Raw genomic sequence first — 16829 nt, forward strand, 5'->3', positions numbered from 1 at the left:
CCACGGCTGACATCTTTACATTAAACAAGAGTTTTTAAGGGCACGGGCTCCTCCTTAGAGCGATAGCGCTGTCATTTACTCTGCAGGTGCTGTACCACTAGCTGCTGTCTTCCTCAGGTGGCAGAGAGTGGCCCAAGGGGTGCAGCTTGTTGGGGAGGTACAGGTTAGCACGGGGAAACCGGGACACCGTCAGCCAGCCGCACCCTGGCCAAAGCATCTTCTCCATCAAAGGCTGCGATTTGCCTCCTGCTGTCTCAGCCAGGGCCGTTCACTGCGACACTTCGCAGCGTCGTGTAAGACACCAACGCAGGGTGGCTTTTACCAGCGGCAGGAACGAAGCCTGCTCAGGCCGACACACGGACCCGACAGCGCAGGCGCGGAAGGAAAGGCTGTTTTCTGATCTGCCCATTCTTAATACGTAAAATCCCCTCTTGCCAGGGCTTAGTGCAGCAAGGCCACAGTGTGTCAGCAGGTCACCTGCCACATGTTTTATGGTGGATTTCATGTATTGAAATCGCAGCAGGGACTGAACCTGCATAAAATAAATCTTAATCCACCCTTCTTTGGAAAGGGACTGAGATAAGATCAAGAACTAGAGACAGAAAAACCCCACATTGGGCAATTAAGTCTGTAGAAAAGAACATTCATGTAGAAGTCGGGCTCTCAGCTGTCTCGTTCCAGGGACTTGCACCACCGCAAGTGAAACCACCTGACTTAGAATAGTGTTTTCCTCTCTCTGTTCATGGCACTGAACACTAAGTGCAACAAAAGAACCTTAGTTTTTATAGATACTCTGCCAGTTCACCGAGAGCCACCTCCCCGCGACACCACGATGACAGCTGGCCGGAGACAAAGTTGTTTCTGCGTGAACAGGTCTCTACAGAGGTATCATTTTTTGCCAACTTCCCTTGCAGCTTTAACTGCAAACTTAGCGTACCAAGTACGAGTGGTTGTTTCTTTCAAATAAATCTAAAGAAAATAGAGGAGTTTTGTACAGGACTGCCTACTCAAGAGTACAGCCTTATTTTGGAAGAACAATGAAGTTTAAAACCAGGCAATGAATTTTTTGTTTTTCATTAAACAGTTACTGAGCAGAAAAGAGAGACTGAGTAGTTTATTTGGCATTGTTGCAGGCCACAGTATAACTGGAGGAATTTGGATTATGTCGGCCAAAGCACCCAGTCTTCGGTGCAGCTTTACACCACAACCGCGATGGGCCATGCACGCTCAGCGACAGCATCAGCTTAGTCATCGTCTTTAAGCTTCTTGATCTTGTACTTGTGACGCTCAATTTCTTTCTGCAGCCGCTCGATCTCCTTCTTGTGGTGATCGATCTCTTCCTCATGGTGTTTCCGCAGGGCAGCGAGCTGCTCCCTCTCCTTCTCCCTGCAAGAGAGCGCGGCGCGGGGCTCGGCGGGGCCCAGCACCAGGCCGCCCGGCCGGGCCCCGCGGTGGTCGCCCGGCGGGGGGGGGGGGGGGGGGGGGGGGGGGGGGGGGGCCGCCTGCGCGGGGCGGGGGCGGCCGGCAGCCCGCTCACCTGAAGCACCGCTCACCTGAAGTACCGCTCCTCCTCGGCCGCCTGCTTCTTCCCGAAGGCGCCCCCGGCCTCGCGGATGGCGCCGCCGCCGCCGCCGCCCTTCCCGGCGCCTTTGCCCAGCTCGCCCAGCTGCGGGGAGAGACGGCGGTGAGCGGGGGGGAGACGGACGGACGGACACGGACAGACAGCGCCGGCCGCCGCCCCCCGCGCCCACCTGATCGGCGCCCGAGCCCGAGCTCCAGCGCTGCTGCTGCACCAGCAGGGCCCCGCGCAGGCCGCCCCGCGCCGCCGCCGCTACCGCCGCCATCGCCGCCTGCCCTTGGAGCGCCGCGCGGACGGGACCCGCCCCGCCGCGGGGCCGCGCCCACCCCGCGTCACGGCCCGCGCGTGCGCAGATCCCCTCCGGTCCCCGTCCCGCCCCCCCTCCGCCTCCGCCCGGGCCGCGCTCCCCTGCCTTCGCCCCGGCCGGGGCCCCCGGGGCTGCCCCGTCCCGTCCCGTCCCGCTCCGTCCCGTCCCGCTCCGTCCCGTCCCGTCCCTGGGGGCGGGGGGCGCCCGGCGGCGGGGGCGGGGCGTGTTGCTATGGCGCAGGCGGCGATCACGTGCTGAGGGCGCCGCCCGCCCCGCCGGCTTCAGCGCCCTGCTCACGTGCGCGCGCGCGCGGCGTCACGTGGTGCTGGCGATGGCGGCGGCGGGGGAGCCCGGGGCGGGGGGCGCCGCCGAGGAGGCGTTCCTCACCTTCTACAGCGAGGTACCGGCGCCCCCGCGCCGCCGAGCCGGCGGGCGGCCCCGCCTCGGCCCCCCGGTCCCGCCCGCCCGCCGCCGGCGGCCGGCGGCCTCCCCTCCCACCGCCGGGGCCTGGCGGGCCGCGCGGCGCCTGTGCCGGCCCGGCCGCCCTGAGGGGAACCCGCCGGGCCCCGAGCCCGGCCGCGGCGGGCGGGAGGGCGGGGACCGGAGACGGGGACGGGGCGGGCGAGGGCGATGGGGGCGCTGGGCAGGGGGCGAGCGAATGGCCGGGGTGGGCGAGCGGCGGGTGCCGGCGGGTTCGTGCTCGGCCCGCGGCGACCGGGCGTTCCCCGGGCTCGCTGTCGCCGGCTCCCGCCCTCCGAAGAGCCCCTCTTGCGGCTGGGGGAGGGCGCCGCGCCTTCAGCCCCCGTCGCGCCCCCTCGGATAAACCCGGCGGGAGCTGTGCGCTGCGCCGCCTCTGAGCGTAGCCCCCCGCTGCTGGGCGCGCTGTCGGGCGGGGGGCGCGGGGCCCCTTGCCCGCGGCCTGTGCCAGTCTCTGTTACTGTGTGCGCAGCTCGGATGTGGTTACCTGAGCCTGCCTGCAGAAAGGTAGCGCCAGTGTGGTGGATGCTTATTTCTTTAAATAAAGGTCAACGTTAAATGTAAATGCACGGTTTGGTTTGGCTTAATACTGTAAAGAACGAAAAGTGAACTGAACTAAATAAGCTGTGGTCAGAATGAAGTGGACGTGTGTGCTTGCACCGGTGTCACTCAGTGTGTTTAACGGGCTCTCCTGCCAGCAGCGGGTTAACAGCAGTAGCACGGCAGGTTTCCAAGGAATCACGGTGACAGTGCTGGTGTAGGAGCAAAGTGAGGAGAAAAGCCACAGCTGTTGAGCAAGCGATAGGAGAGACATGCAGAAGTGCTTTCTAGGGTTTTTTGTAGTTAAAATGTGATGTTAAAAATATTGTCATGTGGTAGAAGAGGCTAAAAAGCGTGCTCTGCTAGTGCTGGAGTAAAATCACGACAGGCTTGGGATGAACAAGAGGTATTGCGAATTCTAGTATGGGGTGATGATGACTGGTGTAGTAATCACACGGGAAAACAGGTAAATGCCTTGTGATGGTCAGTTAATATAGGTCTCTCTTGTTCTTCAGGTAAAGCAAATTGAAAAACGAGACTCTGTTTTAACATCAAAAAACCAAATTGACAGACTGACCCGACCTGGATCTTCCTATTTCAACTTGAACCCTTTTGAGGTTAGTTTGAACGTTTTATCCTCCCTTCTGACTGGGTATACCAACTTCCAGATGTACTGGGTATTTATTTCAATAAAAAGACCAAACGTAAGGGAAGAAAAAAATTCTCTAGATGTAGGTTACTGTGCAGAAGGTACAGAAGACAGAAGGATGGTGTACATGTGCTCGCGGTCTTTTTCACTGTTTTATGGTGAGCGCAAACTCTATTGTTTTGACAATGTTTCCCTCATGCAACGGCGCTAGAAGATTTGGCAGATTAATGCTAGGTGTTTCTGAATGAGAACCTAACAGCTAGGGGTGGCGTGCTTGTCAGGTTCTGCCCCGAGCGCTCTTGACTTGGCATTTCTAGTTGTCTTTTATTTTGGATGTTCATGCCCCTGAAGTTGCGTAGTGCATAGAGGGGGGGAAGGACTCTCACTGCTCACACCGGTGAGCGATCTTGGAGGAGTCACTGGAAAACGGATAATTCCCTTGCACGTTACATAGTTTGATTCCAGTTGCAGCCAGTTATAAAGTCTTAATGAGTATGAAAGCCTGAGGAAGACAGTAAATAAAACAGTCTGGTGTTCCTCTGGAGCTAGCGTTTCCCGTGTGTATTCCTTCCTGACATCATCTTCGTCTGCCTTTTTAAAGCCTCGGGTGCCTTTTGTAGTCTCAGTTTAGGGCTGGTCAGCCAGATCAGTCGACAGATTCACCTTGACAACGTTCAGCGCTGTGTAGATCTTAGTACTCGACTGGGAGAGTAAATTAAGAAAGCCATTTAGAAGTAGACTGTAGCTTTCCTGCGAGAGAGTGGTTTTTATTTACAGATTCTTAGTTTCAGACCAGCGTGCATCTGCATTGAGTAGGCTCACATGTTGCCTTAGGACTTCTGTTCCATACATTAATTCACAAAAGAGCTCCTAAACTCTGCCACGTTCCTAAAGATCAGTACATAGACAAGTGGGTTGGTTCATGGAAATCAAACAGTAAAACTCTTCTGTCTTCCTTCAAAATGATAGAATGAATAAATTCTTACAAAGTACTATGTTTCCTGCCCAAAGTTCCCAGTTATGAATGATCCAGCAGTGTCCCAAAGCCACTGTATGCTTCCGTTTCTGCCAAATGTAAGCATTGCTACAGGACTGGTTGAAGGTTTAGACCAATTGTGGCTATTTAGGGATGGCAGCTGTCTACATGAGACTTGAGTGTGGAAGGGACACTGGCATAGTCAGAGGGATCTAGCATTGCTAAAAGTAGAATGTCCCAAACATGGTGTCTCTTAAACTGTTTCTGTTTTACTGGGTGAAAATTCATGTCCTGAAGCAGCTCCCTGACGGGGGAGCTTTCTGGTGTTGTGTCTGTATGCCAGTGAACCCAGTGTCTAGAGCTTGCTGCCAGGAATCCGAAACGTGGGGAGTACCGTCGAACTTGCTCTGCTCTTGTGGTCTCTTTTAGGTACTGCAGATGGATCCCGAAGCCACAGATGAAGAGATAAAGAAAAGATTCCGGCAGGTATTTGGCTTTTGCACTTGAGGCCCCTGGAAGGAAACTAGAAGCTCTGTAGAGATTGTGCAGCTGTGCTTGGGAACAAGAAAAATGGTGGTAAACCTGTATCTGGGTAGAGGAGTAGCCATTTTGGGAAGAAATGCATAGAACAATCTTTGTATCAACAAGAGGAGAGCTGCAGAAGTGTCCCTGGTCCATGCATGGTATGCTTCTTTGCCTGTAAAGTGTGTGATGAGGCTATTGCAAACTGATATGCCCGTGTATAATCAGCTTATTGAACTTTATTTCAAAGAGAAGGTCAAAATTTGTCAGAAATTAAGAACTGAGAAAAGGTATTTTTCTCAAATATATGGACTTGGATCCAGAAGTGCATTTTCTGTGAGGTTTCTTTGAGAATTTCAGTGGTCATTTTTGGTGGATGGGTTACCTGGAGCAGCAGCAGCCCTGCTCCTGACCCGTCTGCATTGCCCCATGCAACGCAGGAAACGTTACCTCAGACATCCTCCGCTGACAGATCTGCAGGAGAAATCTGAATTTAATCAGTGCCTGCGGCAAAGAAACACAATATTTGGAGAGCTGTAGCCTCCCGCCTGAATGAGCAGTGTAAACATCAAGAGCTGTCTAGGCAAGAAGCTGTGCTGGCTGACAACAGAACGTACCTGCCAAGTTGGAGGTGGGATGTGCGCTACTGGGAGGATGGCCTTTTAGTCTGTTGCTGACTTCTCAGTTCTGCGAATCAATACACTGGGTCTGTCTTAGGTTTAGGCTGAGAGAATACCACAGGGAAATGTTTTGAAGTCAATGTGATGAAATGAAAAAAGTACGTGGAATTGTGTATCGAAGAAATCAAACACCTAAATACAGAATGCGGAACAGCCAAGAGAAGGAAAAAGACATCGGCTGTAGCAAATCACAGAGTAGATCAGCAGCATGCTGCTGTTTAGGCCCGGAGGCAAACCTTTTTCCTGTGGACTAGCAAGTGCCGTGTGTAGAGTTCAGGCAGTAATTATTTTGCATTCTTCGGCACTGATGCAATTTCAGTTGCCGCACTGTGACCGGTTTCGAACATTATACTAGGAAAAGATGCAGATAAACTAGGGAGTCCATACAGCAACAGCAAAAATAAGAGGTCTGAAAAAAAGACTGCCACGTGGAGAGAGTTTGAAAGAAGTTTCTCTGGAAGAGGAAGGTGGAGAACATGTGCGTTCCAGCCCATTTAAGGTTGCCCTAAAGATGGTAGCAATCGATGTCCTGTCTCTGCTGGATAGAGAGTGCAGGAAGGAGTTTTCTTAACTTTCAGTAAAGGACCCTAAGGGAAAACTTAGCCACTCTTAATTAGTTTAATTTGAACAGCCTTAGAGATACCGGAGAACTTCTTGGGAGACGTTGTTGCGTAAACTTCGGTTGAGGATGATCTTTGTAGGTTTGTTTCTTCTTAAGACCAAGGATACAAAACTTGGGTGACCGAGGGGTTTGTATCAGCGCCAGGCACTGCAGGTGAAGGGTGTTTGTATTGTTCTGTACATCCCAAGCTGCAGCTTTCCTCAGACCGCCTGTTTATTACAGGAATTGTGTTTGATTTACAAGCTTTTACCGATGCACACTTCTACGCTTTGTCAGCTGATTTGTCTGTATAGAAAGGAATGTGATGCCCTGTGATTCCTTCTGTCTGAGACCATTTCCCTCCTCTCACAAAAATCTCTGAAATATTCTTCATCTCTTTCAATGATCTTGATAGCAAGATCCTTTCTCTTGCAGTTGTCAATATTGGTGCATCCAGACAAAAATCAAGATGATGCAGATAGAGCCCAGAAGGCGTTTGAAGGTAATGCTCTCACCCTTTCCCTGGGCTGCTGGATGATAGTACTGGCACTGCTGTTTTTCTGTAGCTGGTTTAAATGTTTGTTAGGGGTGGAGGCCCCGCTGGCGTTTCAGCAGAGGGCTGCACTAGGTGGCGGTACTCGCATCGCCAGTTAGCGACGGCAGCAAACCAGTCCGTGGGGTTTCGAGATTGTTCAAGAAAAACTGTTTCGTCTGTGCATTAGATTGTGTTCAAAGACCATGCAACAGAAGGAATGTGCTGGTTTTAGGTGTATGCTTTGCATTACGGTGAGGCGTTATGCACCTTAAACTGACCTCATACCCTGTAACTAAATCAGTTGGTAGGACTGACACGTTCACCCTGCTAACTCCAAAAGGTGTCTGACAGTTTCTGCCATTACTGTACCCCAAATCTCATTTCGCTAATCATGATATCACTTACCTAGATGTATTTAAAAAACCAACCAACCAAACAACCCCCCCCCCCCCAAATTCTACAAAGCAAAATTGTATGGTCAAGAAGCAGCAATCTTGTGATGCTTTGTGAATGTGGCTACTGGTGCTATTAATGTTGATGCTTTTTGTTAGCTGTAGATAAAGCGTACAAGTTGCTGCTAGATCAGGAGCAAAAGAAGAGGGCCTTGGATGTGATACAGGCAGGAAAAGAATATGTGGAACATACTGTAAGTATTCCATAGGAACATCCAGGGATGGGGGCGAGTGGTAATCAGTCCTTCATAATTTGCTTTTTGGTGCAGCTGCTGCATGTTGAGGTCATTCAAAAGTGAGCTGAGCAAAGCTCGTAATGAGTGCAGGTGGAGTCTGAGCTCCTCAAGGCACGAACCGGTGTGCTTTGTCCAAGACTGCTGTTGAGCTCAGTTCAAGATAATTCAGTGAAATTCAGTACTTGAAATAACTAGGTCAGACTGCATGATCTGACCTAAATATTTTTTTTCAAGTCCGTGAATGAATGATGCAGTTCAAATGTGTGTAGGTGGAGGAAAATAGGTGGTGACAGCAGGAGACTGGGAAGTTTGGGGAAAATGACCTATAAGATAAGGCAAGGAGCTTGGATTGCATTGGCCAAGAAGTTAGTTGAGTGATATGGGTGGACTAAAACACAAACACATCTGAGAAAGCAGATGATGTGGGAGAACTCAGGTACTCTAAACCAAGGAACACTTTATGGTCTGCTTGTTGTTAGTCTTTTGAATACTACAAAGGAAAATAAACTTCCTGCTCGTTTGGATGGTGTACATTGGATATGAATATATCTTAAAAACAAATGGAAAAAACCCAACAAAGGATTTGTGTTGAATGAATAGTATCTAATGTAGTATTTTGCATTATTTTCATGAACTACAGTTCATGTGATAGTGATCTTGTATGTGTTTATCTGGACCTAGGACCAGGAGGTTTTGGTCTAAGATAAAACATTGATCCAAATCAAGAACTTACTGTCACCCAGAGTTCTTCCCCCCCACTGGAGCAGGAATGCAGAACTACTTGGATACAATCACGTAAGCCATAAAACTTTTTAGGCTCTTATTTTTGTTCTTAATCTTTAGGTGAAAGAAAAAAAGAAGCAGTTGAAGAAGGATGGAAAACCTCCCACTGTAGAAGAGGATGATCCTGAAGTTGTAAGTCATATGCTGCTCAGAGGAACTGGGGAGTACAAAATGTGTTTCAACAAATTAAGAGTCAAAACCAGTGCGGAAGGATTTATTAGACTTGTTAGAGTGTTGCAAATCCTTGCACTTACAGAGGAACAACTTCTGATAAGCCACTGTAGGGTACCATGCATTGGGTAATACCCATACATTTTAGAAAACAGTTTAACTGTAGCGTAAAGAGTAAATATATCATGAGATTATATAGATCAAAATACGCGATTCTTTTCTTGGAGCAAGTCTTCATTGCTTGCGCATCATGCCGTCTTTTTTGAATTGAATTTCTTGTTTTGTTCTGAACGCTGGAACTGTGGCGTTCTTGCTGTCGGCGGAGGCATGCATGGAACCCACCGCAGCATGTCTAAAACCTGCTCTTAGTCGCATTTTGTAGTAAGAGCTGCTCCGGCTGTTTCTTCCATAGAGCGCTTGAGGATAGATGTGTTGTTCTGCAACAAATCACTTGTACTAAAAAAGGCATGACATAACATAGTTCTTCTTACCTGGTTTCTAGTCTGAAAAAGTAAAGTGATATTAGAGGCTTTAACAGAACGATAGCTGATTATCAGACACTGACATCCTTAGTCTGACTGTCGTCACCTTTTTTGTTTTTTCCTACAAAGTGATTTTTTCCTCTTGATATCATCACAGTAACCCCATAACCATCGTATTTTCCATTGATTTTCAGAAGTCTGGGGCTGTTCTTTAATAAGGAAGTTTGTCTTAAGTATACTGATAGTTCCTACTGGAAAGCCAATGCTAGACTTTTACAACACATCAAGAAGATCTGCTGGGAAATTACTATCTAAACAGTGGCCATTTTGCCTTTTTTTGTCAAGTGGAACATTGCAAGAAGAATTAGAAGAATTACAGAAGAATAAGTGAGCTTGAAATGAACAGTTCTGTTTAGGCACAGCTTCGTGAATACAAATGGAAATGAGACTAATATGAGGCTAACAAGGAGTTTCCTGGTGTCAGGGCCAGAATTTAATCAGCAGTGTTTTATACCCTTTCCTACGCTGCTGCTATTGACTGCTGTCAAGGCAAGATACGGGGTTATGTGGGCGTACATACGCTTCACATTCTTTTTGTGCTTCTTACATTCTTATGTAAAACAGACTTCTCTGTTAATGGGCATTATTTTAAGACCGAATTTGTGTTTTACAGTTCAAACAAGCTGTATACAAACAGACGATGAAGCTCTTTGCTGAACTGGAAATTAAGAGGAAAGAAAGAGAAGCTAAAGAAATGCATGAAAGGTATGAGCAGCATTCTGCTTGTGCAGTTCAGGCTCCTTTCCCCACCTCATGCTTCCTCAGAGAAGATAAGGAATTACAGAGTCTTAGAAAAGTCTGAGTTGGAACGGACCTCTGGAGATCATCTGGTCCAACCTCCTGCTGAAAGCAGGGCCATGGATTAGATTAACAAGGGTCCTGTCAGGCTGACTTCCAGTGACGTAGGTTCCACCACTTCTCTGGGCAGCCTGTGGGTTGTAGAGCTCTGCGCTTGAGAAATGCAAACAGGAAACTTGCCCTCTGCTATTTAAGACATCGATATATTTGGTGTGCTGATATACTCCTGTGTGTATGCATGGAGGCCAGCTAAACCGGTGAAATGGCAACACATTTCTGCATGTTGTTAGCATGCAAAGAATTGGTTTTTAATTTTAATTAAGTGCCAGAAATACCCTGTGGCACGTGTGATCCTGAACTGTTTTAGGTGTTTTGATCACAGGTTGCCTGAGCGCTCGTTGTGGATGCGCTTCATAGAGCGGGGTTTCTGTACCGGTCGGTGAAGGCAGTCTGGGAGATGGTTGCAGGGCGCTACTTTTGATGACACATGAAAATTAGGGGGTGGGGGGGAAATTTCATTCTTACTTTGCATACTCAAGTGTTTATTAACTTCTTAAATGTATACTCTCAACAGTTTGAGAGACTTATCACTGGAGTTATGAAGGAGTCCAACTTGTTTTGCTGAGCAAGAGAAGCTGACTCACTGATTAAGTATGTGTATGCTGTCAGCGCTGCCAAACCATCTTCTCTGCTCACTGCTCTTCCAGATTTGAAATAAAATTCTATTTGCTGTGCTATCTTAGGTGTGCATATTTATCTCTTCTGATAAGCACTTTAATCTGCCAAGAAATCAGAAGAGCTTTCCAAGAGGTTTTGAAAGTATTACTGTGTTTCTTTAAAGTAGGTGTTTGTGGTTCATAACTTCTTTGTGGCTTCCTTTCCAGGAAGCGGCAGAGGGAAGAGGAAATTGAGGCACAAGAGAAAGCTAAACGAGAGCGAGAATGGCAGAAGAACTTTGAGGTAAGCAGCAGCTTAACTTATAGGATGGGCCTCAGCAATTCTTGGCCATGCTGTAGGGAAAGGCCCTAGAGAGAAGAGAGACTTTTTGTCTGCAGGCTCTAGAAGATAATTTAAGCAGACACTTAGTAAAAGATCCTACACGAGCCTGGGTTTTGTTGTTGTGTGGGGAGAAGAGCCCACTGATAGGCCTTTGGTATCACCTTTCCAGAAACAGGTCTGGGAAAATTAAGGTGTATTTTTCAGCTCTGTCAGCAGTTCATAGTATCATAGAATCGTCAAGGTTGGAAAAGACCCTTAAGATCATCGAGTCCAACCATTAACCTATCACTGCCAAGTCCATCTATACCATGTCCTCAAGCACCACATCTATCCGTTCTTTAAATACCTCCAGGGATGGAGACTCAACCCCTTCCCTGGGCAGCCTGTTCCAATGCTTGACCACCCTTTCGGTGAAGAAGTTTTTCCTAATGTCTAACCTAAACCTCTCCTGGCGTAGCTTGAGGCCGTTTCCTCTCGTCCTATCACTCGTTACTAGGGAGAAGAGACCGACCCCCACCTCGCTACAACCTCCTTGCAGGCTGTTGTAGAGAGCAATAAGGTCTCCCCTCAGCCTCCTCCAGACTAAACGACCCCAGTTCCCTCAGCCGCTCCTTGTAAGACTTGTGCTCCAGACCCTTCACCAGCTTTGTTGCCCTGCTCTGGCCACGCTCCAGCACCTCGATGACCTTCTTGTAGTGAGGGGCCCAACACTGAACACAGGACTCGAGGGGCGGCCTCACCAGTGCTGAGTACAGGGGCACCATCACCTCCCTGGTCCTGCTGGCCACAGCATTCCTGGTACAAGCCAGGATGCCATTGCCATTCATTCTTGTGCCTAGTCAGAAATTTGAATTGCTGCTTAGCCCAGGGCACTGGTGACCAGTAAAACTTAATCTGGCAGCTGTTGAACCACCAGTGTGGACTGTTGTTGGTACTTTTCAGTCTGGTTGCTAACACTTACGGAATCTGTATCTCCCGTGAATATTAGAGACCTGAATGACAATCACTTCTCTTTGACCCTTCCACCCTGTGTTCAAGGTTTAGGTGTATCCGAAGTAGCTTTGTGGTTGTGCTGCTATCCTAGGGGTCAAACCTAGAGCCTGCAAAAACATTTGATCTAGCCTGTAACTCTTCCCTCATTACACAACAGAGGTGAAGCCTTGTGACACATGGGGGGTGGTGGGCAGGAAGGAAGTCAGTAACGGTGCGCAGGACCTCGTGAAAAGATGAGCTAGATTGTTCATTTAATCCAAAGCCAGATCCCAGTCTATGTTCAAGAGGACTTTAAAAAAGAGGGTGTCTGGGAGAGAAGTGTATGAGCTGGACTGGCATCCTGTGGAAGTGGACAACTAGGATGTTTCTGGAGACTCAGCTGGGAAGAGTTTGTGTTCATGTGCTGTATAACATGGATATAAGCAGCTGGATATTCTGAAAAACTTGTGTAATGCTGCTGTGTTGAGTGCGCCATGGGTTTTGTCATGTAATGCCAGAGAGATAAATGAGTATGTCACTGGCCTTGCTGCTGGCAGACATTCTGTGTTCTCACACCAGAATGGCCACAGAATTTGGGTGTCATTGCTGTAGGGGTGCAGTAAAGGATAGCAGCTGAGGAAATGTGAGCCAGTATCACAAGCAAACAGGATGGACCAAACAGGGGAGCTGCAGAACTACTGATATTGCGGCTCTGGGTACCTGCATGTCCTCAACCACTCTGCAGGTGTCTTCTCCAGCCTTGCTGGTGACCATTTAATCCATGTGAACAGACAGTATCAAAGCTAGGGGTTAATGTCCAACGTGGATCACTGGAATACACGAGAGTAAGAAGCTTATTTCTGATAGTGACCATCATTGAGAGAGGGATATGGGAGACAAAATAACACATGAATTCTTGGCTGCTCCTGTATGTGGACTAATTCAGTGGCTGCCTTTAAAATATATCCGAAAGGAGTATGTGTGTTGCTGCTTCGAATGATATTTAAACCATCAGGAAAAAAACCTTAAGTTGATATTCTGCAATTGTGGTTCTGTCTCAGTTTCAGAAAAACCCCAAACAAACTCAACACAAAAATCCCAGCCTTTAAAGGTGCTCATGTCGTACCTCTGCATTGCTCTTCTGGGCTTTCCTGCTCCTGGTGATTCCAGTCCTTGTCTGCATACTGCATCCTGGTTCTGATCCTGTCTCTTTACCCTCAAACCTGTAGGTTTTGTCCCTCGTGTATGTTCTGCAGTGTTTCTGAATCCTCATAGGAATATCTGTGTCATCCAAGTGGTTGCCTGCTGTTTCTAGAAGCTATTCATAGGCTGCTTTCAGAGCTGAATTATATCTCGATGTGGTTTAGAAGGAGCAGGTTAGAACATCTACTTTCTCCCACCCCACCCTCAAAATTCACTTTCTTAGTAATTTCTACCACGAAACTGTAAGAAACAAGAAGGTTAGAACAGAAGTTGCCACACAGCCTTATCCCTAGCAAAAGTGTGATCCCAGAACGGTTGAGGTTGGAAGGGACCGCTGGGGCCCGTCTGGTCCAACCCCCCGGCTCAAGCAGGGCCACCTAGAGCCAGTTGCCCAGGACCATGTCCAGATGGCTTTTGAATATCCTCAGTGATGGAGACTCCACAACCTCTCTGGGCAACCTGTGCCACTGCTCAGTCACCCTCAATAAAAATGTTCCAGATGTTCAGGTAGAGCCTCCTGTGTTTCAGTTTGTGTCCATGGCCTCTGGTCCTGGCACTGGACATCACCAAGAAGAGCCTGGCTCAGTCTTTTTTCCACCATCCTTCAGATTCTTGTACACCTTGATGAGATCCCCCCGAGCCTTGTCTTCTCCAGGCTGAACAGTCCCAGCTCTCTCAGCCTTTCCTTAAAGGAGAGATGCTCCAGTCCCTTCATCATCTCTGTGGCCCTTTGTTGGACTCTCTCCAGTATGTCCATGTCTCTTGTACTGGGGAGCCCAGCACTGGACACAACAGTCCAGGGGTGGCCTCACCAGTGCTGAGCAGAGGGGAAGGATCACCTCCCTCAGCCTGCTGGCCATGCTTTGCCTGGTGCAGCCCAGGACAGCATTCGCCGTCTTTGCAGCAAGGGCACATTGCTGCCTCGTGTTCAATCTGGTGTCCACCAGCACCCCCAGGGCCTTTCTACCGAGCTGCTTTCCAGGCGGGGGGCCCGCGGCGTGTGCTGGTGCGTGGGGTTGTTCCTTCCCAGGGGTGGGACTTTGCCCTTCTCCTTGTTGAACTGCATGAGGTTCCCGTCAGCCCAGTCCTCCAGCCTGCCAAGGTCCCTCTGGATGGCAGCACGACCCTCTGGCCTGTCAGCAGCCCTTCCCAGTGTGGTGTCATCTGCTGAGGGTGCGCTCTGCCCCATCATCCAGGTCACTGCCAGTGCCTGGCCTTCCCCCATCCTGTGGCGGGGAATGAGGGGAGTGAAGCAGACAGAGCCTGTGTGCAGCACCGCTATGGCAGGCACAGCCGTGGCCAGATGGGCCTCGAGTGTATGGATCCCACACTGTGAAGTGGATCATCCCTGAACTTGTTCTGCCCTACTGTGTGAAACCTTCAGCCTGTAGGGATCACAGATTGGCTTCGTGGGGAGTTGGGTGGGTTTTTTTTTGGTGTCCAGGCAGGGTTTCTGCTGCTCTGCAGGCAGGCCAGGGAGAGGAGAGAGGAGCGCGCCAGAGATCTTTTCTCATTGTGTCTTTGTGATGAAGCTTGGGGCAAGAAGCGTGAGAGAAGACAGCAGTACATTCCCTTCTCTCTTCTCTGGTCTCTCCATTTCCCTTCTCTCTTCTCCATGCCTCCAGGCTACAGCACAAGGAGAGCCGTCTCAAGGATGTGAGACAGTAAGGAAATGGCGCGTTCTGGGCTGACAGATCAGGAACATCCATGGGAGATGAGGTTTCTTGTCTCTTTGCGCATCAGAGGATTTAGCAGGCTCTCGTCAGGACTGCACATCCCAGGCTGGTTGCTTCTGAAACAAGAAACCAGCATAGTGCTTATACTGGTGTTTGTAAGCTCACTTGTACTTCCACTGTGCTGTGTCTGTTGCTCTGGCTCTTCACAGTGTCTGTATGTCCTGGCTGCCAGGCTGCTACATGCTGGATAAGGGGGAAATTGCTATTGATCTCTCGAAGCTGGTACGTACTGCCTGCTCGTTGGCTCTTGCACTTCTTAACTCTCCCTTTCCTCTCTGTTGTTCGCAGGAAAGTCGGGATGGTCGTGTGGACAGCTGGAGAAATTTCCAGGCAAATACAAAGGGGAAGAAAGAAAAGAAAAACAGGACCTTCCTGAGACCTCCCAAAGTAAAAATGGAGCAGCGTGAATGATCCTGGCAGCACTGCCCAAGTGCAGCTCCTCAGTCCCCTCCCTGCTTTTAAGGACTCATTGGCACCTAGAGTAAGAATTGCTTTTTAGTAGACTGTTTGTTTCCAGTACAATTAATTATTGGTCAAAGTATTTTTTGTACTCTGTCCATTTGAACTAGGGCCATAGTATGAACTCGGCCAGGAACCCGCTACATGTAGAACACTTGGCTTAGGAGGGTCCCCGCCATTATTGCTGTCCTGTTTGTCTGCTGCCTTGTAACTCGATGTTTTGTACTTCACAGAGGTTGTGCTGTTTCACCACTTCCATTTCTAGTTTGAGAGCTGAACAAAATATTGGAAATGCATCCGTACCTTTCCAGGCATCATCTTTCTCAGCCAGTTCAGCTTTGGAAAGGTCCGAGCTGACTCTGGGAATCTGCTTCCAGCACTGTGCGGCGCAGCTGACCTGCAGCTGAAGTCCTGCAGCTCCTCGCTGAACTGAGTGGTGCTTGGAAGGACCCTCCCCGCAAGATCTGATTTCCAAATTAAAATCCCAGCTCTCAGGCTTAGAATTCTGTTAATCTCAGACCAGCTGGTCACTTCCTGGAAAGGAAAAATAACTTCTCTTGATTAATAGTTAAGTTGCAATGGTCTGTATGTAAAATAAATTTTTACCCAAGTTACCACGTTTTTTTTTTTCTTGGAATTATTCAAAAATACAATTGCAAGGGTGTGAATTGAGTGCTGGCCACTGAAGCGTTGCTGCTTTTCAGTGTGAACACTTTCCCTGGTCAGGGTCTGCTGTCATCCCAAAGCCTGTTCTGACCTGAATTTCGAAGTGACGGTCCTGCAGAGCGGCCCCCAGCGGGGCGGCGAGCGGGTATCTCCCCGGGTGCTGCCTGGGTGGATGCGGGTGTGTCAGTCTGTGCTGAACACGGAGCTTGTGGCCGTGCCTTTGGGGAGCGTGGATGGGTTGGGGGGACTTGGGCACCTGGTGGGAGTGTAACTCCTCAGAGCTGCAGGATGAGCTCAAACTCACAAGTTTTGATTTTTAAAATCCTACTTTGTGTGTGTATTGTAAGTTTTTGAGAGATTCTTAACTGTTTAGAGGCGTTCAAAATGGAGCATACTACAGATTCACACGTGCCTGGCAGACTTCTCTGGAGACCTTTCCACAAACTCTTCCCATCTGACCTTATGGCCAGCTCCATACTTGGGTCCTGTGCGTGGCTGCCTCTGCGATGACACTGCTTTTCTTCCTCCTCCCTGCATTAGCCAGCTCCTTTCACTTGGCCTCGCTGTCTTATGTGCCCTCATCTTCAAATGAGCGCAAGCCTTTTTGCTGCTCTTCGTGTCTCAGCGAGGTCTCTCTTCAGAAAGATCGGTTCTGCTGCCCCTGAAGAGATGCCTCCATCTTCTTGTGTCTCAACTCTTTAAGTTTTGATTAAGTGCCTTCTATTTCTGCCTGCTAGGGAGGAGCGACATGACCAAGTTGTGTTAACAAAGAGATTTCTGCGGGAGAGGCGGCTCCTGAGGAAGGCAGTGCTTTCTGACAGGGCCTAGGACTTAGAGGAACCTGCTGAAAGGTGGCTGGTGCTCTCCTCTTGCCTTTGTTTCTTCTTTTCCTCTCATGCACTGGTCTGTGTGACCAGACATAAAATGAAACATCCTTCCCTAATAA

General features: G+C 49.2%; 2 protein-coding genes across 3 annotated transcripts; one reads left to right on the forward strand and one right to left on the reverse strand.

Moving 5' to 3' along the window:
• Nucleotides 1-1096: 1096 nt before the first annotated feature.
• On the reverse strand, nucleotides 1097-1919 carry ATP5IF1 (ATP synthase inhibitory factor subunit 1). Its single transcript, XM_087760890.1, has 3 exons — nucleotides 1752-1919; nucleotides 1554-1666; nucleotides 1097-1386 (listed from the first exon to the last, which is right to left on the reverse strand). Exons 1-3 carry the CDS (start codon nucleotides 1842-1844, stop codon nucleotides 1245-1247), a joined length of 348 nt encoding a protein of 115 aa, XP_087617016.1. The 5' UTR covers nucleotides 1845-1919; the 3' UTR covers nucleotides 1097-1244.
• A 168-nt stretch (nucleotides 1920-2087) lies between these two features.
• Nucleotides 2088-15831, forward strand: DNAJC8 (DnaJ heat shock protein family (Hsp40) member C8). 2 transcript variants are annotated; one of them, XR_015705476.1, is made up of 10 exons: nucleotides 2088-2286; nucleotides 3419-3520; nucleotides 4958-5014; nucleotides 6767-6833; nucleotides 7418-7512; nucleotides 8398-8469; nucleotides 9664-9755; nucleotides 10733-10808; nucleotides 15047-15239; nucleotides 15451-15831. XR_015705476.1 is itself a non-coding variant. In XM_087760889.1 (9 exons), the coding sequence occupies exons 1-9, from the start codon at nucleotides 2218-2220 to the stop codon at nucleotides 15167-15169; spliced, it is 753 nt and encodes a 250-aa protein (XP_087617015.1). In that variant the 5' UTR covers nucleotides 2095-2217; the 3' UTR covers nucleotides 15170-15831. The 2 variants fall into 2 exon arrangements, 1 of the variants encoding a protein (XP_087617015.1); XM_087760889.1 differs by having other exon boundaries at nucleotides 2095-2286; nucleotides 15047-15831.
• The last annotated feature ends 998 nt before the right edge of the window (nucleotides 15832-16829 follow it).

The sequence above is a fragment of the Nipponia nippon genome, unplaced genomic scaffold (genome assembly GCF_047370975.1).
Source record: "Nipponia nippon isolate SJK-2023a ecotype South Korea unplaced genomic scaffold, ASM4737097v1 scaffold_23, whole genome shotgun sequence".
NCBI classification, from domain to species: Eukaryota; Metazoa; Chordata; class Aves; order Pelecaniformes; family Threskiornithidae; genus Nipponia; species Nipponia nippon.

Excerpts from the sequence above, each read along its gene's own strand:
- ATP5IF1 (XM_087760890.1), bottom strand. The coding sequence starts at position 1,844 with ATGGCGGCGGTAGCGGCGGCGGCGCGGGGCGGCCTGCGCGGGGCCCTG. Across the intron at positions 1,667-1,751 it reads CGGGCTCGGGCGCCGATCAG|CTGGGCGAGCTGGGCAAAGG; the intron begins GTGGGCGCGGGG and ends CTCTCCCCGCAG. Across the intron at positions 1,387-1,553 it reads GAGGAGGAGCGGTACTTCAG|GGAGAAGGAGAGGGAGCAGC; the intron begins GTGAGCGGTGCT and ends GCTCTCTTGCAG.
- DNAJC8 (XM_087760889.1), top strand. The coding sequence starts at position 2,218 with ATGGCGGCGGCGGGGGAGCCCGGGGCGGGGGGCGCCGCCGAGGAGGCG. Across the intron at positions 3,521-4,957 it reads TCAACTTGAACCCTTTTGAG|GTACTGCAGATGGATCCCGA; the intron begins GTTAGTTTGAAC and ends GGTCTCTTTTAG. Across the intron at positions 8,470-9,663 it reads AAGAGGATGATCCTGAAGTT|TTCAAACAAGCTGTATACAA; the intron begins GTAAGTCATATG and ends TGTGTTTTACAG.